The following is a 23,281-nucleotide window of genomic DNA, read 5'->3' on the forward strand; positions in this document are numbered from 1 at the left end:
TGACATCTGGGAGAATTGCTGAGATTTATGTGGAATCTGTCTTAATTATATTTGTTATTTATTGCAAGCTATGAGGTGGTTGATCACACTCGAATACCCATAATTACCAAATGATTGAATGGTGGAGTGGACTCGATGGGCCAAATGGCCTTACTTCCACTCCTATGTCTTATGGTCTTATAAATTCTAGGTGTTAAAAATAAGCTGTGCATGTACTGTAGACTGTATTCCTGTTCTAATGTTGTATAGTAAACATGGAATCTTGCAGTTTGTTCAGTTGTCTTAGTAAGCTCACTCATCTTTTATCTACTTTCAAAGTAAATTCCCTGACCAGATCGTAATTTGGTTGTCTTGTCCTCAATCAACAAGATCTAATGAGTCAATCACCTGAGGATTTAATTGGTTATGAGCAATGTGGCTGGTTTGGAAGCTTTGAGCAGGGCTACGGAGCCTAAAGCTTACAGTTTGATCTTTAAGGAGTGGAGGTAGAGAAGTCTTCAATACTGGAAGGGTAGTAGATGTTTAAAACTGTCTTCTGCAATTGACAGTCGAATCAACTGTTACTTTTAAATCTAAGATTGGAGATATTTATTAATCAGAACTGCAAAGGGCTTTGGAGCATAAATGTGTATCTGGAGTAGGGTCACAGACAAACGTGACCAAAAACTGCTTGAGAGGCTAAATGACCTACTCCTGCTCCCGTAAAACAGTAGCAGAGTATTAAAATGGCAAAAATATATTTTCAATGTGGAATTACTGCTTCTCTGTAATCTTCTGTAAAAGCACCTTTTTTGAGGTCTAATTAAGTTAAATTGTTTGCATGCTGAAATGTGAAATACGAATAGATTGTGTTGGAAATGCATAGCTGTTAAATCAAAACCTGAAAGATGCGAGGCTGGTTAATGCTTTTGAGAAAATCCTCCATCATTGGCAAGCTGGTGTTGCAAGTTCTGATCTAATGTGAACTTAACAATCTTGTTCAAATAACAACTAACCTGATATGCAGGTCCAGCATTTTTAATACCGTTCTATATATGTCATAGTAACATTTGATGCCTCTTTCTGGAGGATTATAAAGAATTGCAGCTTTTCCCATTGTTGGCATCATCTGTGCATAACCAGCAACATGTATTTACATTGTTCCTTTAATAATGTATTACAATATCCCAAGACATTTCACTGGAATGTTATCAAACAAAACTGGGCATTGAGTCACTTGTTTGGTCAAAGAGATAGGTTCTTTAAGATTCTTCATAAAACCAGAGAGCAGTTAGATGAAAGGGTTTAGGGGAAGGAATTGACCAAGGAAAGTGGTCATGGTGAAGAAATTGAAATTGGATGTGCGTGAGAGGACAGATTTGAGGGAGTGTGATATCAAAAGGTTGTAGAGCTGGAAAAAATTACAGAGCCGGGAAGGATTTGAAAATGTTGTTTAACCAGGATCTTGTGCGAGTCACTTGGTGGATGAATGGAATCTGATGCAACTTATGATATAGGAAGCCCAATTTTCTAGTTTACATAGAGCAGGTTAGAGGTGGCTGCCAAGAGGTGTCAGAATAATCAAATTCAAATTAACAAAGGCATGGTTGAGTGTTACAGAAACAGGTGCATTGAGGCAGGCTTGGAGGTGAATGATGCTATAGAGATTGAAATCATTGAATCAAAGTATTGGTATGGCACTGAAAGAGGCCATTTGGCCCATTGTGGCTCATTAAATGTATTATTAGTTTGTGCCAATCTCTTGTGTTCCCCCCCCCCATATGCTTACACCCTATTTCTATCTGAATAATCATACAGTGCCCACTTAAATATCCTATTAAGCATTTTGCTGATGGATGTGGATATATAATGAGAAGTTCATCTCTGGGTGACACTGCCTTGTGAACATTAGCTCAGTCTCTGTTGCTGGATAGAGTTATGCTCCATTTTATAATGGGCCTCAGCCTAAATCTCAACATGATGCCTTTTTCCATTCTTCATTCCAGCTGTCCAGTCATTGTGCTGAGTGAGATGGTTGGTTAGTGCCACATTAGTAATTATATTTTGGTGCAGGCACAAGTCCACTTGGAACTGACTGAGTAATGTGCAGTCACTTCAATGGGGCCATTACAGTGAACAGATCCTTCATCTGGAAAAGGTTTGAACTTCGACACCAGAGAGAGAGCAGTTTTAATGCATGGTTTGTTTTAAGGTATAAATTAATGAAATTATTACTTAGCTTCATTTGGTTAATTACCTGTCTGAATATTTATATTTTTTCCTTTGCAACTATTTCAATCTATATTAAATAAAATTGGTTCTTCAAAATTAGTGTAGTTTGCAACCCAGATCCAGTGTCATAATACAGATCTGTTAGCTATCTCTTTACAATCATAAAATATCTGTGTGACCAACAATATCCAGATTCCTAACTCGTGTGAGATTGTTTTGATTTGAGCAGTATTTTATTTTGTTTTCTGTTCATTCCACCTCCAGTATTTGCCAGGCCATTAGATTCACTTCTTTTGTGGAAAAAGTGTTATGGTTTGAAGATTATCCTGTTGCACTGATCATTTGTATATTGTTTCAGAGTTATGCATGGTTTGTTATTACTTGTGTAAAATGTGGTGCAAACCCAGTGCTGCTAAGTGTGATAGCAGGGATGAGGACGTTATACTTTTGTGATGAATGAAAGCTTCACACGGCATTTAGTTTTAGTGCTGTATTGCTATTTTTGTTCTTTATTAGTAAATCAAAACCAAATGTCTACTTTTGCTTAAATGTTTTATCCCAAAACATTTCCTTTAAAAATCCCAGTGCATCACGTGGTCCAAAGCATCTTATAGTGTGGCAAATTTAGTAATTTTGATGGGCTCTTGAACCTGGATGGAGAAGATTATTGTGAAGATATAAAATCAAAATGTTGAAAGAAAATCCTCCAAAAGGACAGGAAAATCAACTTCTTTTACTGAAAGGATGAAGTATATAGAGGAAGAGATGTTCAACACAAAGACTGAAAGAACAAGAAAAAGTGGAAAGAAAATTGTTGCTTCAGTTTGTGTATGTTTACAATTATTGATTGTGTACAGCTCCAGGCTAATTGATGTATTGCTTAGATCAAGTCATTTCTTTTGACAGGTTTGTCTGTTTGGGAAAGTCGCAAGTGAATCACTCTGTGCAGCTGGGACAATCTATGGGCAGTGACAATCTGTGAAAGAGTTGAATGAAGACTGGTGTGCATGCATCATCTGTACTGGCTTGGGCGGTTTGGTAAAAGAAAGCCTTTCTTGTCATTGCAGGAACAGAGAAGGTTCGACAAGCACAAGCATGTAAACATCTCCATGTAGTCAATCCAGACTGGTTATGGAGCTCTCTAGAACGATGGGAAAGGGTTGATGAAAAGTTGTTCCCATTGAAAGAAGACTACATCAAAACTCAAAGGTAAGCAACGACAATATACATTGATGTAGAAAACACATATTACAGTGTTTCATGAAGATGCAGCAAGTCAAAATTGAATACTGGGCCAAAGAAGGGGATGTTAGGAGACTGGTGACTGAAAGTTTGGTCAAAGATTAGTTTGAAGAAAGAGGGGGCGATGGAGATGCGCTATGGCTTGGGTTAGATGTGAAATTTTAGTTAGAAGGCAAGGTCACCAATGTTTGGATGAATGCATTCAGTGTGCACAAGATGCCAGAATTGAAGGAAGGTAGATTTTGCTGAGGAGTAGATCTTCACAAACATCACAGATATGTGGGGCCCCAAAACAATTCAAAGATGAAAACTTCAAAATTAGAGTTGCTGGAGGGTCTGAGAACCAGTCTAGGTCACCAAGATCATGAGTGAGCTGAATGTAATCCATGGCAAGATATGAGCAGCGTGGCTTTGGCTGGTCTGAGACTTTCCAAGGGGTGGAGGTTGATAGGGCAGCTAGGAAAGCATTGGAATGATCATGCCTGGAGGACTAACACAGAGACAATTGTTTAGGAGTGGGTGGGCTGAAATAGGGGCAAAGGTGGGAAAAAATGCTGTCTTCCTGAGGATATGCGGTAGGATATGTAATTTGGACTTGAATGAGCTGCTTGGATCACTATCAGCTTGGATCAGTCAGATATGAAGACCAGAAGGGTGCTGTCCGTGGTATTGATTTTCAGACAAAGGTAATAGCTTCTTTTTTCCCAGTGTTGAAAGTAAGAAATGAAAGATTTGCCTTTATGTTGCTTTACAGTCAATTGTATACTTTTGAAGCGGTTGCTGTAGTAACGTGGGAAACATAACAGCCAGTTCACAATCAGCAAACTCCTAAAAAAAACAGCATTACAATAATCACCAGTAATCTGATTTAGTGATGCTGAATGAGGGATCAGTAGTGACCAAGGCACCAGGAGTAACTCCCTTACTCTTTGACATGGTTGACTCTTAACTGCCCTCTGAAATGGCCTAACAAGCCACTTCGTTTCGGGATTGGTAATAAATGCTGGCCTTGTCAGTGACACTCGCATCCTGTGAGTGCACTAAAAAAAGGAATCAGTTTTGATGTTCGCTCATTACTGAGCTGTTTACAAAAAATGCACAGACTTCAACACAGACTCAAGTTGGAACCATAAAAATGACAGAATAATAGCCGAGAATATAGAGGAGTCAAAGGTGATGCATCTGTGTATCCCACAGCACTACAGACAAGCAAAAACCCAAAGGCATTAGCAGCTTCTGTGCAGCAGTGCTTAATATTGATTAGATAAGGAGGTAGATGTATTTGTCTGGAAAATGTCAGTATTTGTATTTTAGATGCACAGTGATAGCTGTAACGCATACTCCATTCTTACAGAGTCAGAGAGATGTACAGCACGGAAACAGACCCTTCAGTTCAACTCGTCCATGCTGATCAGCTATCCCAACCCAATCTAGTCCCACCTGCCAGCACCCGGCCCATATCCCTCCAAACCCTTCCTATTCATATACCCATCTAGATGTTTTTTAAATGTTGCAACTGTATCAACCTCCACCACTTCCTCTGGCAGCTCATTCCATACACGTATCACCCTGTGTATGAAAATGTTGCCCCTTAGGTCTCTTTTATATCTCACCCTAAACTTATGCCCTCTAGTCCTGGACTCCCCCACCCAAGGAAGAGATTTTGTCTATTTGTCCTATTCTTGCTCCTCAAGATTTTATATATTTCTATAAGGTCACCCCTCAGCCTCCGATGCTCCGGGGAAAACAGCCCCAGTCCATTCAACGTCTTCCTATAGCTCAAATCCTCTAACCCTTCTGGATCTTTTCTAAACCCTTTCAAGTTTTACGATGTCCTTCCATTAGGAAGGAGACCAGAATTGCACGCAATATTCCAAAAGTGGCCAAACCAATGTCCTGTACAGCCGCAATATGACCTCTCAACTCCTGTACTCAATACTTTGACCGATAAAGGAAAGCATACCAAATGCCCTCTTCATTATCCTATCTACCCGCGACTCCACTTTCAATGAGCTATAAATCTGCACTCCAAGCTCTTTGTTCAGCAACACTCCCTAGGACCTTACCATTAAGTGTATAAGTCCTGCTAAGATTTGCTTTCCCAAAGTGCAGCACCTTGCATTTATCTAGATTGAACTTCACCTGCCACTTCTCAGCCCATTGGCCCATTTGATCAAGATCCCGTTGTAACCTGAGGTAACCTTCTTCGCTGTCCACTACACCTCCAACTTTGGTGTCATATATTAAAAATAAAGTATAAAACTATCTGTGCCAAGTTTAAGTTTGGATGTGTTGGGCATTGGAGCAATTTAGCACCCATCTAATTTTAACAAAAATGTGCAGTGTAGGTCCATAGCATTTTCTGTTTTTATTTCTGATTGTTAGCATCCACAGTACATATTCTTATACCTGTTGCATTATACGAATTCATCCAAAGGATTTTAATTGAGCACTGAGCTACCAGTGATAAGAGACTTTGATGCATGGTAGTGTACCACTTATTAGCCCCTTGAAGAGGGTTGTTGGTGTAATTGACACAGGTGAACGTAACTGATGAAACGTAGTAAATGTTCCATTTGTATCCGCAATTCTATTTATGGTGTTATTGACCGTTGCAGTTTGGATGAAAATATAGGAAGCGTGATCAGTAAGTTCGTGGATGACACCAAAATTGGTGATATGCTGGCCAGTGAAGAAGGTTTTCTAAGAGTACAAAGGGATCATAAAACAACTGGGCAAATGAGCCGAGGAGTAGCAGCTGAAGTTTCTTTTAGATAAATACAAGATGTTGCATTTTGCTAAGACAAACCAGGGCAGGACTCACACAGTTAATAGTAGGGCCCAAAGGAGTGATGTAAAACAGAGACTTAGGCGTTCAAGTACACAGTTCCTTGCAAGTGGCATCACAGGTAAATGGGGTGATGGAGGCAATTGACATGCTTACCTCCATTGATCAGAACATTAAGTGCAGGAGCTGGTATGTCATGTTGTGGCTGTAGAGGCAATTGATGAAGCCACTTTTAGAGTACTGCATGCAGTTCTGGTCATCCTGCTACAGAAAGGATGCAGAAAGATTTACAAGGATGTCACCAGAGGTGACCTTGTAGACGTTTGTAAAATCATGGGCGGTATAGATAAGGTGAATAGCAGAGGTCTTTGCTCTAGGGTCGGGGTATTCAAAGCTAGAAGGCATAGGTTTAAGGTGGGTGGGCGGGGTGGGCGTTTGGGGATGACAACAGGGACCTGAGGAGCAACGTTTTTACACAGAGGAAGTGCTAGAGGCAGATACAGTTACAACATTTAAAAGAAATTTGGACAGCTACAAGAATAGGAAAGATTTAGAAGGATATAGGCCAAACACAGGCAATGGGACTAGTTGAATTTGGGAAACCTGGTCGACATGGATGAGACGGACCGAAGGGCCTGCTTCCATTCTGTATGATGCTATGACTATGACTCAATAATGCCATTGGATCTTTTCCATCTTGTTTACCTTGTTTTAACATTTCATCTGCAGGATGACATTTCCAACACTGCAGCATTCCCTTTGTCCTGCACTGGAATATCAGTATTGCTTTTTGTGCCCAACTCCTGAAGTGAGACTTGAATCCCTAACCTTGTAATTCATAGGCAAGTGTACTACCCAGAGAGCCACATCTCTGCGTAGCCGAAATAGTGGCTGCTTCAAAAAGTGAAAGTTGAACAAAGTACGATACAGAAGCAGTGGAGGGGCTTCTTTTTCTTTGACCAATAAGTTATTCCAAGTGTTTTCATTCAGCACACAGTTTCTAGCAATCGTTGACAACTAGTGAACAGTCATGGACCTTATACATGTCTGTTACATGTATAAGAAAACTGCTTAGAAATGTCAGAAAATATCGACATAAGTCTGCTCTAAAGTTATGCTGCTTTAAGTATTCTAAAACCATGTAGTACTTCATATGCATTGGTAGTTGAAATGCTTGTTAGTAGGCCTGCAAATGACACTGTTTTGATAATAATGATGCAGAATTGTTTGACGCAGTGTCAGAGATCTCTAAAAGGGAGGACAGAAATGTTGCAGATCCTCATTAATAGTCAAAGTTTGCCTTTCATCATTTGATGACTTGTGAGGAATTCTTTGTGTCTTCAGTTGCCTTTGATCGCTGTTCCCCAGCCTCTTCAAGGTAGCTGATACACTTACTGCACACCAGTTATGATGTTCAGAATGGAGCGAGAGCTATGATTAGTTGGAATTAGGGTTACTGGTTACAACCCCTGAGACTCAATGGTCTGGAGTTTCTGCCCGTTTATCTTTTAGCACGAAAGTTTAGATGCAAATTGTGTTCACAAATAAATGGTGTTTGCACAACCTCTTTTTTTGAAAAAATACACAGGCTGTAAAAGAAGCAGTAAAAGAATTTTAATGTTTTTTCAGTAAGTTATATTCTACAATGTTGTTTGATTGTGCTGGTTAATCGTGGATTTAGCATTTATTAATCTGGAAGTCAGTTTGAGCAGTAACTTGAATGAAACAGCACTTTTGAATGTCTGATTTATTTATTGCCACATATATCTAGGGAGATACAGTGAAAAGTATTTGGTTGCCACAATCTGGCACCATTTTGAGGTACAAAAGAAAGTACTTAAATAGAGTTCATCTTCTTTGGCAGGGGTCACAAACATGGCTCCAGGATTTATGCAAGGTCTCGGGGCTTATTGCAGCCAGGAGCCCTAGCTCTAACGAAACCTTGGCATCAAATCTAGGAGTCTACACATTGGCCTATAAAGCCAGGAGTCCCTGCATCAGTAACCGCCACACTGCTCTGACTTCCTGTGATGTCAGGAAGATGAAGAAAAGATGAAAAGGAGAAAGGAAAAGAAAAGAACACAGCCACCCTGGCTTAGACAGGCCTACCATGCCGGAGCTGCCATCTTGAATAGCTGGGTTTGCTGTCCTGTCTGCATCTTTGGGCCCACACTCTACTCTGTGCCACAGGACAGGATCGCGCTCTCCTGCTACAACTGCACATACTCAACAGGCCGAATTCAATCTCAGCCCCACCAAATATGCCAAAAAAGAAACAAAGAGAAAGAAAACAAAAGTAAAAAGAAAAGAAACAAACAAAGCAGATGTAGGCGAATAAGCCCCAGATTCAGGGGCTCGAACACAGTGCTGCTACTCTGCCACCATCTTAGATGCCGTAGGTCACTGTTTGTTGCCAGTTTGAAAACTATCCTCAATTGGGCATTTGGGTCATAGGGGTTTAATGGTAATCTTTCCAGGTTCCATTTTTTTCCTCTTTTTGATTAAATACTACATAAAGTTAGCTCGGCCACAGCCAGAGTGCTGTGTGCAATCTGGTCAACACACGCTAAGTATGTGTTTGCACTAGAGGAGGATGCAGAAATGATTCACCGGGAATTGAAGTGAGCTATGAAGAGAGACCAGATAGGCTCAGCAGAGAAGTTGGTCAAAGTGATTAAAGCAGTGAGAGGCATAGACAAGGTAGATAGGAAGAAATATTTCTCCTTCTGTAGAAGGGTCACTAACCAGGCACTGCAGTATTCAGGCAGGAATAGGAGGTTTCTAATAATTTATTCACTTAGTGTGTGGGTAACTGGAACTCACTGCTTAAAATGGTGGTAGAGGTGGAAAGTCTTTAACAACAATATTTAGATGAACACTGGGAACACCATTTCATACAAAAAACTCAGGGCCAATTTCTGGAAAGTAGGATTAACATAGATGGAAGTTTGATATTGGGCGTGACTCTGTAAGCTGAAGGGCCTCCTTCCATACTGCAAAAACTCTGGCTGTTAAGAAGTATAACCGTGTGAAAGAACTTCACAGAGGCCGGTATCCCATCACTAAGTCACTCTTTATTTACATGTGGAAAGTCCTTGACACTTATCCAGCTCCCTCAGAGCCAGCTCTCAGAATGAACAGGATGTCTGACACTCTGTTGTTATCTGTCAGCCAGAACTTGTTGCTTGGACCAGATTAACAGCCCCAGTTAGGGAACTGATATTCTCTGATGTCCACCTGACTGAATTCATCACAGTCACTACATCCTTCCCACTTTAAATCTGAGGATATTGGCCTTTTTTTTGTAGCAGCTCCTGGGGCGTTTTAGCACTAGGTCCAGTCCTTCCATCTCTGCCTCTGATACGGACAGCGTGTAACATGCACTAGCTAGCCTCTTGCACCTGAGGCGTCTCGGAAGAAATGCCTTCTCTTCAGGCAGCAAATGCATTGAGGAGGTGACATCTGCCATTTTACCTCAGCTTCAGAGGTTTCTTCAATGCTTGACGGGCTTCCACTAGCTTTTCCGACGGTTCATAGGAGGCAGGCCTGTTTTGCTGCCACCCTGCTTGCAGGTTTGCAACTTTATATGATCCACGTGTTTGTCCAGGACTGTCACACCTACCTGAATCTGATCTGTCATAGGACCTGGCCTCTTGCCCATGCAGGGCCATTCCCCTGGTTCCTACAAAAAAAATTGTCCCCTGAAGTAAACTGTCTCTCGCGCTTATCTAAGTCATGTGTCCGACATTAACGTTCCTGATGCTATCTCAAAGACCCCACCTCCTCCCAGTCCAGGAAGAACAGATTTAACCTAGTCCAGAGTCTTTTCCCCATTAACAACTCTGCTGGAGCTTTCCCTGTGGTTGCGCAAGGGGTGGTCCGAAAATCAAATAAAAACTGGGACAAATTGATATCTATTGAAGCTGTAGGCTGTTTCTTTAATTCTGCCTTCGAAGATTGCAATGCTCTTTCTGCCAGATTATTGGGTGATAAATAATGTGGAGCTGTCCTGAATGCCACTTGACTTTCGGAAATACTCCGGGAGGCTGTGTATTGCACAGTTCGTCTATCGTCATCCCTGTGTTTGACGAATGGACTCTTTGCAGGTCCAGCCACTTTGAATGGACATCCACAATGACTAAGAATGTTGAGCCTACAAAAGGATCTTTGTGGTCAACATGTAACTGAGTCCAGGGTTTACCTGCCCATTCCCATAATGTTTGTCCTTGTTGGCACTCTGGACACTACCCCACCAGTATGACTGTATCCAATCCTGGCCACCAGACATAACATCTCACCAATACCTTCATTTTGGAAACCCCTAGATAACCCTGGTGGAGTTTAGCCAGTGTCTGGTGGTGACCTTTGCTCAGATAAATCACTCTTGCTCCCCATAATAATATGTCATTCTCTACTGTGATCTGATTTTCTGGTCCAGAAAGGTTTCACTTCTGGTTGCGATGACTCTTTGGTTCCCCCATCACCACCAACTGTTTCACTTTTACCAGAACTATATCTTTCTGCATCAAAAGTCCAATATTGTCAGCTGTGACTGGGAGGGCATCCATAAAAATTAGAACCATTATGGACTCTTCCAGTGACAGTACCACCAGTGGTGTATCTGTCAGCAGGAGACAGCTCAATGCATCCATATTTGTAACTTGGCCTCCCAGACGGTGTTCCAACTCCTAATTCTATGCATTTAGTATTAGAGCCCATTACTGAATTTGGCCTGAAGCTATGGGTAGCACAGCCTTGTTCTCTTTCTGTAGACCTTGTATAGGTTTGTTGTCTGTTATTATTAAATAGTTATGCCCATGAAGATATTGGTGGGACTTTTTGACTGCATATATGACCTCCAAACCTACCTTCTCTATCTCAGCATATTTATGCTGTGCATTAGCGAAAGTCCAGTATGCATGCGCTATTGGGCATTCCTCTCCATTGAGCCACCTAGAAGTTTAATCACCCTTACTTTATCTTCTGATGGGTGTAACTGGTCTTGGTGACTCTGTAGCCCAAGTAGGAGTGTCTGGTACGTGCACTTTTCCCTCCTAAGGCATATGCACGCGTGGGAAGTACGTCAAAGGACCAAGTCCAAGTTCTCGAGGTGGTCCTTATTAGTCTTCCTTGTCATTAGCACGTCCTCTAGATAAATGGTGACCTGGGGTAGACCTTGTAAAATGTTCTCTACTGTCTGCTGAAAAATTACACAGGCTGACAATACCCCAGATGGCAGTCTCATATATTGGTACAAATCCTTATGGGTATTAAACATGGCATACTTTTGGGAAGCCTCTCACTGCAATTGCAAATATGCATGGCTCATATCTAGCTTTATGAAGGACCTCCTGCCAGCTTCTTGTATAAGTCCTCTATGTAAAGCATTGAGTATTTATCCACTTCTGCAAAGTTGTTTACTGTTTCTTTAAAATCTCCACAAATCTTCACAATGGTATGATCGGTGCTGCCCAATCCATAAATTGGACTGGTTTGATGATTCCTTTGCTTTCCAGCCTTCTTATTTTTGCCTCTCCTTTTGCCCATAAGGCAAATGGCACTGGACAAGCCTTGCAAGATCATGAATTTGCTTCCTGGTCAACATGCAAGGTGGCCTTGGCTCCTTTGGAAGTCCCTAGATCTTCCTAAAAAACATCCAGGTATTTCATTAGAGCTTCAGCCAGGCAGCCATTTTCTAATCAAAAAATGTTGACCCAATCTAAGTGAACCTTTCTCAACCAATTTCGCCCAATAACACTTGTACCCAAGCTTGTTACTACAATCAGTGGTAACTGAACTAGATGCTTCTCATAGGAGACTGGAACTGAAGTTGTATCCTTAATCTGTAAAGGCCTCCCCTCCCCACTAGAATAGGTTCTCAGTCTATCCAAGGTTTATACAAACTTCAGGTTTGGAGTCCAGCACAAGTTTTGTTAAAGACTGGTCAAGAGGAGGGGGAGTGGCGTTTTTGATAAGGGATAGCATTATAGCTGTACTGAGGGAGGATATTCCCGGAAATATATCCACGGAACTGAGAAATAAGAAAGGGATGATCACATTATTGGGGTAGTATTATAGACCCCCTAATAGTCAGAGGGAAATTGAGAAACAAACTTGTAAGGAGATCTCAGCTATCTGTAAGAATGATAGCTTGGTTATGGGAGGGGATTTTAACTTTCCAAACATAGACTGGGGATTCCATAGTGTTAAGGGTTTAGATGGAGAGAAATTTGTTAAGTGTGTACAGGAACATTTTCTGATTCAGTATGTGGATGTACCTACTAGAGAAGGTGCAAAACTTGACTTACTCTTGGGAAATGAGGCAGGGCAAGTGACTGAGGTATCAGTGGGGGAGCACTTTGGGGCCATAATTCCATTAGATTTAAAATAGTTATGAAAATGGATAGAGCAGATCTAAAAGTTGAAGTTCTAAATTGGAGAAAGGCCAATTTTGATGGTATTAGGCAAGAACTTTCAAATGCTGATTGGGGGCAAATGTTTGCAGGTAAAGAAACAGCTGGAAAATGGGAAGCCTTTAGAAATGAGATAATGAGAATCCCGACTAGGTATATCCCTGTTAGGGTGAAAGGGAAGGTGGTAGGTATAGGGAATGCTGGATGACTAAAGAAATTGAGGGTTTGTTTAAGAAAAAGAAGGAAGTATATGTCAGATACAGACAGGATAGATCGAGCGAATCCTTAGAAGAGTATAAAGGCAGTAGGAGCACACTTAAGAAGGAAATCAGGAGGGCATAAAGGGGGACATGAGATAGCTTTAGCAAATAGAATTAAGGAGAATCCAAAGGGTTTTAACAAATACATGAAGGACATAAGGGTAATTAGGGAGAAAATTGGGCCCCTCAAAGATCAGCAAGGTGGCCTTTGTGTGGAGCCGCAGAAAAAGAGTATTTTTGCATCAATATTTACTGTGGAAAAGGGACATGGAAGATACAGACTGTAGGGAAATAGATGGTGACATCTTGAAAAATGTTCATGTTACAGAGGAGGAATTGCTGGATTACATGAAACGCATAAAGGTAGATAAATACCCAGGACCTGATCAGGTGTACCCTAGAGCTTTGTGGGAAGTGATTGCTGGGCCTCTTGCTGAGATATTTGTATCATCGATAGTCACAGGTGAGGTGCTGGAAGACTGGAAGTTGGCTAACGTGGTGCCACTGTTTAAGAAGGTTGGTAAAGACAAGCCAAGGAACTATAGGCCAGTGAGCCTGACGTTGGTGGTGGGCAAGTTGTTGAAGGGAATCCTGAGGGGCAGGATGTACATGTATTTGGAAAGGCAAGGACTGATTAGGGATAGTCAACATGGCTTTATGTGAGGGAAATCATGCCTCACAAACTTGATTGAGGCAGAGCAGCTGATGTGATCTCTATCGACAAGGTTCCCCATGGAAGACTGGTTAGCAAGGTTAGATCTCAAGGAATGCAGAGAGAACTAGCCATTTGGATACGGAACTGGCTCACAGATAGAAGACAGAGGGTGGTGGTGGAGGGTTGTTTTTCAGACTGGAGGCCTTTGACCAGTGGAGTACCATAAGGATCGGTGCTGAATCCTCTACTTTTCGTCATTTACATAAACGATTTGGATGTGAGCATAAGAGGTACAGTTAGTACGTTTGCAGATGACACCAAAATTGGAGGTGTAGTGGACAGCAAAGAAGGTTACCTCAGATTACAACGGGATCTTATCAGGTGGGCCAATGGGCTGAGAAGTGACAGATGGTATATAATTCATCTAAATGCAAGATGCTGCATTTTGGGAAAGCAAATCTCAGCAGGACTTATACACTTAATGTTAAGGTCCTAGGGAGTGTTGCTGAATGAAGAGACCTTGGAGTGCAGGTTCATAGCTCCTTGAAAGTGGAGTCGTAGATAGACAGGATAGTGAAGAGGGCGTTTGGTATGCTTTCCTGTATTGGTCAGAGTATTGAGTACAGGTGTTGGGAGGTCATGTTGTGGTTGTACAGGACATTGGTTAGGCCACTGTTGGAATTTTGCGTGCAATTCTGGTCTCCTTCCTATCGGAAAGATGTTGTGAAACTTGAAAGGGTTCAGAAAAGATTTACGAGGATGTTGCCAGGGTTGGAGGGTTTGAACTATAGGAAGAGACTGAACAGGCTGGGCTGTTTGTCCTGGAGCATCGGAGACTGAGGGGTGACCTTATAGAGGTTTACAAAATTATGAGGGGCATGGATAGGATAAATAGACAAAGTCTTTTCTCTGGGGTGGGGAAGTCCAGAACTAGAGGGCATAGGTTTAGGGTGAGAGGGGAAAGATATGAAAGAGACCTAAGGGGCAACCTTTTCCTGCAGAGGGTGGTACGTGTATGGAATGAGCTGCCTGAGGAAGTGGTGGAGGCTGGTACAATTGGAATATTTAAGAAGCATTTGGATGGGTATATGAATAGGAAGGGTTTGGAGGGATATGGGCCGGGTGCTGGCAGGTAGGATTAAATTGGGTTGGAATATCTGGTCGGCATGGACAGGTTGGTTCAAAGGGTATATTTCTGTGCTGTATAACTCTATAACTCCATGACTCTACAACAGCCGTTTTTCTGAGTAGGTATCATTTGCAACCATATTGCAGCTGTGATCCCACCAAGTGGTGGTGAGATGCATATCCAGTTAACTTCTTTTGCCAGTGTTGAGCAAGGAATGTTAGTCAGGATATTGAGCAATGCCCCATACTTTGCTTTAACTATGCATTGGGATCTCAAATATCCATCTAAACTACCAGACCAGGCAAGTGGGATCTGTATTTCTGACCTGAAAGATAGTCTCTTTTTGAGAGTGCAACTTTCCCTCATTACTGCACTGAGACATTAATTCACTGTATAACCAGAAGTCCTGGCATGGGCATAATTCTACATCCAGCAATAGCATTGCTTAATGAAAGATACAAATGAAAATATCTTAAAAAAAAAATGAGGTGAAGGTTTGACTGAATTGATAACAGAACTCTTTGTTGTAGAACCACTTAAGAACCATTTGTTTGTAAGTTAATGTTTGAACTTTTCATTAAATTCGCTTATATCTCTAAAGAGTCATCAGCAGTCTTTTGGGAGCCCCCATGCAAAGAATCTCCCATTAACTTCCTCTTTATTCTCATCTACACAACGCTACAAATGCTACCTGTGTACTCACAATATTTACCTCTACATTTCCACTGGTTCTGTCTTCTCTTTCCCTATTGTCTGCTGTCAAATGTTTTCAACATGCAGCCTCTGACAAGCTGTAGCTCCCCCCCGCTTTCAACCGTAGTGTGAAGACTGAAACCATCTCCTTCAGTTGCTTGCACAAAATCCATTCCCTTGCCACAAATTCCATTTCCATCCTGTCTACTGACTTGAAGCCTGAGTGTTCAAACCGCATGATCTTATTTGAATTTGACCCACGTCTTCCATCCCGTGTCCTCTCCATCGCTGGTCTCTGCTCCATCTCAGTGTATCTGCCGCTTTTGTCACCCACTGACTCAACAGTTAAAGTCCTCTCAAGGCCAACCGTTCAACTCCCATGCGCTATAAACCTTACCTTATCCAAAACCTCTGCTGTCAGTTTTCTAACTTGCATCGTGATTCACTGACCTACATTGTCTCCAGATACCCCCAAGTATATCAAATGCAAAAGGCCATTGCTATGTTTAATTGCCTTTGATGTCTCACCCCAATATCATCCCTGTGAACACATACTTTGCGTTCCCAAGATTCCAGCTTTTTCCACAACCCCTTTTCCTTCATTCCATTATTGGTAGCATTGTCTTCAGTCAGCTAAACTCTAAAGTCTGGAATTCCCTTTGTAAACGCCACCTCTATCTCTCTTGTATCACCTTGGTTTAACCCAGTGTTTGTGAGCAAACATTTGGTGACCTCTCCTAATATTGACTCATTAGTCTTACTGTCAGTTTGATTTTCTCATCGAGTTTGTATGACCATGCTCTAAGATGCTTTCCTGTGGTAAAGATGTTATATAAATGCATAGCAATGAGTAACTGGACTCCACATGGTGAACTATTGATCAGAATATTATTGAAGAGCGACTAGTATCAATTACTATTTTTGTTTCTTTTTCTTTTGGCAGAAGCAACAGTCCTGCCAGTTTCCCTGAAGTTCAAGGTGATTTCCAAACGCCGTTGTTTCATCCAACTCCCATTCATCCGAAGCCTCAGCCAGGACTAGAAGTCCGCACTTACGATCCCAACACAGGAAAGCTCATCCGAAAAGATTCTCAGGGAAACAGACAATCAGTGTGTATCCAGCCTCCAGCTCCACCAGTTACGTTATCCGTTCATGGAGAACAGTCATCATTCAGGTAATGTTTCCGGAAGACACTCTGAACATTCTGTTGTATATTGAAATTAGAAAAGTGTTGTGTGATGACTCACTGTCAGTATGCCACAAGAAACATGCTCATGATGTCATCACTGTAAGATAGCATGTGACCTAAATGTAAAAATAAAACCTCATACTGCATCTTACTGCAGGATCATTTGAAGCTTGACAATCTTATTTGAAGTAGGCTCCTCTATTGTAAACCTATAACTTAATATTAGCCCAGAATCTTGGTGTCTGAGAAATGAAACATTTGTATTTAAGTTTTAGCTATGATAAACATACACTGGATTCTTCATTGCCACATTATCCACTGTCAGATTCTTGTGTTTTAGGAGATTATTTAAGCATTGCCACATCGAGTGAAGCATCACAGTGGAAGCAAGAACATACCAAAGAGTACAAGATGCAAGACTTTGATTAAAACAGTTGTCTGTTGAAAGTTATAGTTAAACATAATCAACCAGGACATGAAGTATCATTACTAGTTGCTTCCAATGGCAATTTTGTGGATTAGAAATAAAGCAGAGAATGTATACTTTTGGAAGGAATCCTGTAATGTGTTATCTCTAGCAGGCTGTGTAGCTTGGTCTGAAGAGTGTTCAGTAAAGTGCACTATTTGTAATTGCTATCCTTCAGTGTCAATCAGGGAACTGTGTTTCCGGTAACCTCCAGTAGTAACCCCCATCCAAAAAAAAGCAATAATTCATCCTGCATTTGCCTTAATATGTCTCCTGGCCTCTCATACTTAAACAAGAAATAGTCCTTGGGAAAGTTTGTGGGACATAAATGAAAACTGTTCTCACACTAAAGATTGCCCATGTTATGTACCTCGTTATGAATGGTTACAGCAGAGGGGCCAGTTTGTGTTCATTTGTACTGAGAAGTTGGAAACATCAAAGTGTCAAGCACACTTTGTGACTCTTCCATTCTTTGTGAAGGTTTGGGTGTTTATTTGCTTTGCTGCAGGGTCAGTGTGTTCTCCATGTCCACAGAGACAGGAATGAGAAAACATATAAAACCTGTTGACTCTAGTTCATAAATTTGATTGAATTGTCAGTTTTTTTTTAAAAGCCTGTATTTAAAGAAAAATCTGACCTGGCAAATATGAATTTAACTGTGGTTTGAAATCTCTAACTTAGCTTATAAACAAAAGGGAATCCCTGTTTTTCGTTTATTCATTCACTTGTCGCAGGCATTTATTGCTGGTCCTGTTGCCCTTGAGAAGGTAGTGGCTAACTGCCCTCTTGAACCGCTGCAGTCCATTTGTTGTTGAATCATGTATGCATTTCATGTACATTTATGACAATTAGTGAATTTTTTTGAAGGAAAGCTATATGCTTTACCCACTGTGAGCAAATTATTTAACTCACCTGATGAGTTTAGTAGATTTGAGTTGCAAATGTGTGAATTTGTACCAGGTGTCATTGAAGAGTGTAGTTCATTTATTTTATTTCCTAAATGCACAGTCTCGTTGTTATAGAAAAAATTTTGAAGGCACAGCCATTTGTATCTTTGATAGTTACAATTCTTTAGAATTTGAAACCAGCCTTCCCTGGGACTGCACAAACTGTTCTTCATGATAGATGGTAGTGCACATTGCCTTATGAGTTAGGTACTTGGTCGTACAAGCATCTTGCATGCTCCCTGTGCTGGACAAAGTTAAAAATCTCACAGCACCAGGTTATAGTCCAACAGGTTTAGTTGAAAGCACTAGCTTTCCATGCACTGCTTCATAAGGTGGTTGTCAATCACCTGATGAAGGAGCGGAGCTCCAAAAGCTAGTGCTTCCAAATAAACCTGTTGGACTATAACCTGGTGTTGTATGATTTTTAACTTCGTCCACCTCAGTTCAGCACTGGCACCTCCAAGCTGGAGAAAAAGCAGGCTGAGCTGAGGAATCTCTCAAACTGCTCTCATCCGTCATCTTAGCAGAGAGAACAAGGTTGTTGCTAAAAGATTATAGTTGTTCTCGGGTTATGTTATTGAACTCTGTATAGAAGATAGGACTATTTTCTCAATGGAGTTGCCATCCCATAGGCTGTCTTGGAAGTTATATCAAATGGCTAAGTGAAGCCTTTATGTTCTGTCCTCTTGTTTTATCATAAGAGCTAATGCATGGCTTAAGTGGGCTCTCTGGACAGGAATCATCCTGAGAAGCATGATTATGGTGAAAGGAGCAGATTGAGTCGCTAGGCTGGGTGGGGGTTGGGGTTTTGGTGGTGGTGGGGGGTGGGGGTTGGTGGCCTGCTCTTTTTTCCCGGTTTTAATAGTCATTCTGCTGAAGACCGATTACAAATAAATGAACAAAGTCTTTTCCCTGGGGTGGGGGAGCCCAGAACTAGACAGCATAGGCTTAGGGTGAGAGGGAAAACATATAAAAGAGACCAAAGGGGCAACTTTTTCACACAGAAGGTGGTACGTGTATGGAAGTGGTGGAGGCTGGTGCAATTGCAACATTTGAAAGGCATCTGGATGGGTATATGAATAGAAAGAGTTTGGAGGGATATGGGCCGGGTGCTGGCAGGTGAAACCAGATTGGGTTGGGATATCTGGTCAGCATGGACGGATTGGACCGAAGGGTCTGTTTCCGTGCTGTACATCTCTATGACTCTATATCTGCTTTAACCTTGGAAGTGTGCGACCCATGGAGCATCTGGACCTTGGTGAATGACAGGACTTACCTCCTTAACCAGCAATATGTATGGCTCGAGGCAGAAATAAAAAGAAAACTAAGGAGGAAGATGAATTGATGAAGCATGTGATGGATGAATATAAGAAATCCCACAACTTAAGGATCAGATCTAAGCTGTATGCACCTGCTGTAAATTAATCAACATACAGAAGGAGGAAGAGGCTGTACAAAAGTGCCCATCCTCAATGATGAGGAAGCCCAGCACATCAGTGCAGAAGACAAGAATTAAGTGTTTACTAATATCTTGAGCCAGAAGTGCTGAGTCCATGATCCATCTCTGCCTTCTCTTGAGGTCCTCACAATTTTAAAAACCAGCCTTCAACCAATTTGATTCATTCCATGTGATATCAAGAAGCAAATAAACACATTCATACTGCAAAGGCTGTAGGCCCTGACAAGTCTTCTGGCAATAGCACTGAAGACTTGTACTTCAGAAGTAGCTGTACTGCAACCAACCTGCTGCTGTACAGCTACAACAATGGCAGCTATCTGAAGATGTGGAAATTGCCCAGTTCTGTATACAATATGCAGGACAAATCCAACCAAGTCAGTTATCACCCCATCAGTCTGCACTTGATCAACAATGTGGACAACGGTCTCATCGACAGTGCTATCAAACAGTATTTGCTCAGAAATAACCTGCTGAGTAATGCCCAATTTGTGGTCCTGCAGAAAAACTCAGCTTCTAACCTGACAACAGACTTGGTCTAAACACAGACAGAAGAATGAAGTGAAAATCACTGGCTTTGACTTCAGAGTTGCATTTAAGCAAGTGTGGCATCAAGAAGCCCCAAAGTCCATAAGAATCAGAAGGAAAAGTCTCTACTGGTTAGAGTCATGCTAGCGCAATGGAAGATGGTTGTGCTTGTGGGTTTCAAGTCATTTCACTTCCAGAACAACCCTGCAGGAGTTCCTCAGTGTAGTGTCCTAGGCCCAAGCATCTTCAGCTGCTTCGTCAATGACCTTCCTTCCATCTTAATGTTAGAAGCGAGCTGTTTGCTGATGATTGCTTCACATTACTGACACCTCCTATTCTACCTCAGATTGCTTATGCTGCTTTTCAGATGAATAGCAACTGACAACATTCGTACTGTAGTACAGCTATTTGTGGAAAACTGTTTCAAGGGCCTCATGATTTTGTGTTCAGTCATCAAGACTCATTAAGTATTCTTGTGCAATAGTACGGGTACTGATTCTTTAGAACAGGTTAATGGCTATAATGAACTGTGTCATACGGACCAAAAAATGATTGTGTACTGTGGCATAAGTCATCATTTGACAGAAATGAATCATGGTCTGAAAATACATTTCAGTTGCCTGGCATGACAGTTATGCCTCTTTAACATCTGCAAATGTAATTTTGTATGCAATATGAGAAAAGTGTTCTTTGCTATTGAAACACTATGCTGCTAAACAGTTTAGATTGTGAAACCACTGTTACAATTTTGGAAAAGTACAAGTATCTATTTTTACTCCTACACAAGTGGCACATGCCAATGATTAGCATTTATGCACATTCTTCAAACACAGATGTTGTGTGATTGATTTACCAAATTGCCTGGTCACAGTTCTTGTTGTTATTCTGGCTGCTGGCATGGTGGAAATTTGCTCCTATAGTATGGCTGTCAGCTAGATCCTGCTTTTCAACATGTGGACAGATTTAAATGTCAATACAGATTATGTATGTATTACAATGGAAAGGATACAAATCCAATATTCAACATGAAATCTGGACAACAATTGACTCACCCAGCCCTTTATGGGCTATGACTGTTACATTTATTACACAAGAATTTGTTAGAATATAATAATTTTGATCATAGACATATCTCTGCTGCATTTGTCAAGTATGGGATATCTGGTTGGCATGGACAGGTTGAACCGAAGTCTATTTCAATGTTGTACATCTCTCTGACTCTATGACTATATCTTCTGAATGGAGTATTAAGAATTTTATGTAATTTTATGGGTCATGTAAAGCTAAACTCATAGCCATTTTAGATTTTGGATGCGTATGATTTTGCATCCAAAATTTCTTTAAACTTGATAAAATTCCTCTTGGCTAGTGTAGATGGAACATTGATGGCATTGAGTTTTGGAACAGCAGTTTCCTGTTCTGGAGTCTCCTGTTTGTGTACCACTGAAATGACGGAGCAAAGAGTGACTACAGTAATTTCTCACCTAACCTTATAGTTGTATTCCTGAAAGGTGCAACTTTAAGTGAATTAGGTTTTATCATAGTTAGGATCTATTGGACTCATCAGGAGGAAAACATTAGCACATTATACCCTGTAAGCTGAAATACTGTAAATTCTTAAATTCCAATGTTCATAAATGAAGTCACTTCTAAAATAAAGTAATTTTAAAATACAGATTGAATATGCTATTTCTTATTTGTCTCCTGCTCTTTGACTGTCCCCTTCTATTCCTCCCTCTCTCGTTCTATGACACACTCCTGCTCCCTGACAATTCCACTCTGTCTTCCCCTCCAGTCCCTGGCAATCTCCATCTCTTACTCCTGATACACACTCCTACCTCCTGACTCTTACTTCCCAGCTTTAACAATGCTGTTACTTCCCAGCTTTCTCTTTTTTTGTCTCTCACTCTCTTCTCACTAGGAGGGAGTTGGGGAGAGAGATAGTGAAATGGGAGGGTTGGGAAGCAAAGCAGCAAGTGATGAGGAGGGAAGCGGCAAGCGGAGGAGGATCATGGAGGGAAATGCTGAGCAGGAGGATCTGTGCGAGAGACAGAGTGTTCAGGGAGAGAGGCAACGAGTAAGAGAGGCCTCTGCAAGCTAGCGCATTCACGTCATATGTAACAATGTTGAATGGAAGTCCCGAAAGCTATGTGTACCAGCCCATTATATCAGCAGCAGAAAACATTGATGCTGACTGAGGCCACTTAAAACAGAGAACAGCATATAGATAAGATAGTTAGGTCATGAAATTGAAATGTTGTCAGTGACTAAATTCCTGTCTTCTTAGCTGTTTCACAGAGGGCGTTTCACTTTCACTTTCTACATCCTCAGGAAATCTGAAATGGTTCACAGCCAATTAATTATTTATCCAAGGAGAGTTGTTATGAGGGCAATTTAGGCAGTCAGTTAGCACACCAGGCTCCAAAAACAGCAAATGAAGGAAAGAAAATTAGAATCCATTAGGACTATGTGGTCAATAGTTCAAAGCTGACATCACACTGATAACAGTTGTGATTTTATTTAAGCAGAACTGCAGCTTGATACATGACACCAATTGTTTAGAAGATGCAAATAAAAATAAAATGCCTGTTATTGTCCTTTGGTTGTAGGTGTAGCTCATTCCTTCTGCTCATAGTTTGCATCTATCCTCAAGCATGCCTCGCCTGCTCTGACTGCATTGTTAATGATCCAAATTCACTCGGATATTCTCCGAAAACAAGAACCAAAGCAAAACTGAAAATGCACACCTAATTGTCTATCTTCCATGCCATTTATTTTACCCAACCAGCTTTGTGCATGATCTGCAGTGGGTGCATTCTTTAGGTCTCTGTTATCAATTGTTTAGCCTTACCATTAATTCTGTTTCCTTGCTGCTGATATAACCTGAAACCTTGGTGACGGTGGGTTCTAATTAGAATCTGGTTTAAAATAGGCTTCAAACTAACAGGAATTAGACCACCTTAATAAAACTATCTTGGAATAAATATGGGGGAGGAGTAGAAGAGCTGAAGGAAAGACTTAAATGCACAGCCACTGTTGCTGGGAAACTATTATAATCACCTTCAAAGAATGATGACCTTTGGGTACAAGATATTCAGTATTTACTGCTACAAAGCAATTAATTAGATTTTTGTTCTCTCGCTCCCTATTGAAGATTTGTTATGCTCTTTTGCTGTACCTTGATCATTGGTGCTTTACTTGTGTCTGGCATATTTTTGGGCTTAATTGGTTTTTGGTTTACAATGTATTTATGCCGCAGTGTTTATGATACAGTATTCTGTATCTTCATGCATGAATAAAATTA

At 41.1% G+C, this 23,281-nt stretch overlaps 1 protein-coding gene across 1 annotated transcript in view; it reads left to right on the forward strand.

The window, feature by feature from the left end:
* Positions 1–23,281, forward strand: part of ctdp1 (CTD (carboxy-terminal domain, RNA polymerase II, polypeptide A) phosphatase, subunit 1) — a 285,579-nt gene that overhangs the window by 112,872 nt on the left and 149,426 nt on the right. The window contains exons 10-11 of the mRNA XM_060823127.1: positions 3,279–3,420; positions 16,335–16,565. Coding sequence (XP_060679110.1) covers positions 3,279–3,420; positions 16,335–16,565 — 373 coding nt within the window. The remainder of the gene's footprint in view (positions 1–3,278; positions 3,421–16,334; positions 16,566–23,281) is intronic.

This window comes from Hemiscyllium ocellatum, chromosome 4, assembly GCF_020745735.1.
Source record: "Hemiscyllium ocellatum isolate sHemOce1 chromosome 4, sHemOce1.pat.X.cur, whole genome shotgun sequence".
NCBI lineage: Eukaryota > Metazoa > Chordata > Chondrichthyes > Orectolobiformes > Hemiscylliidae > Hemiscyllium > Hemiscyllium ocellatum.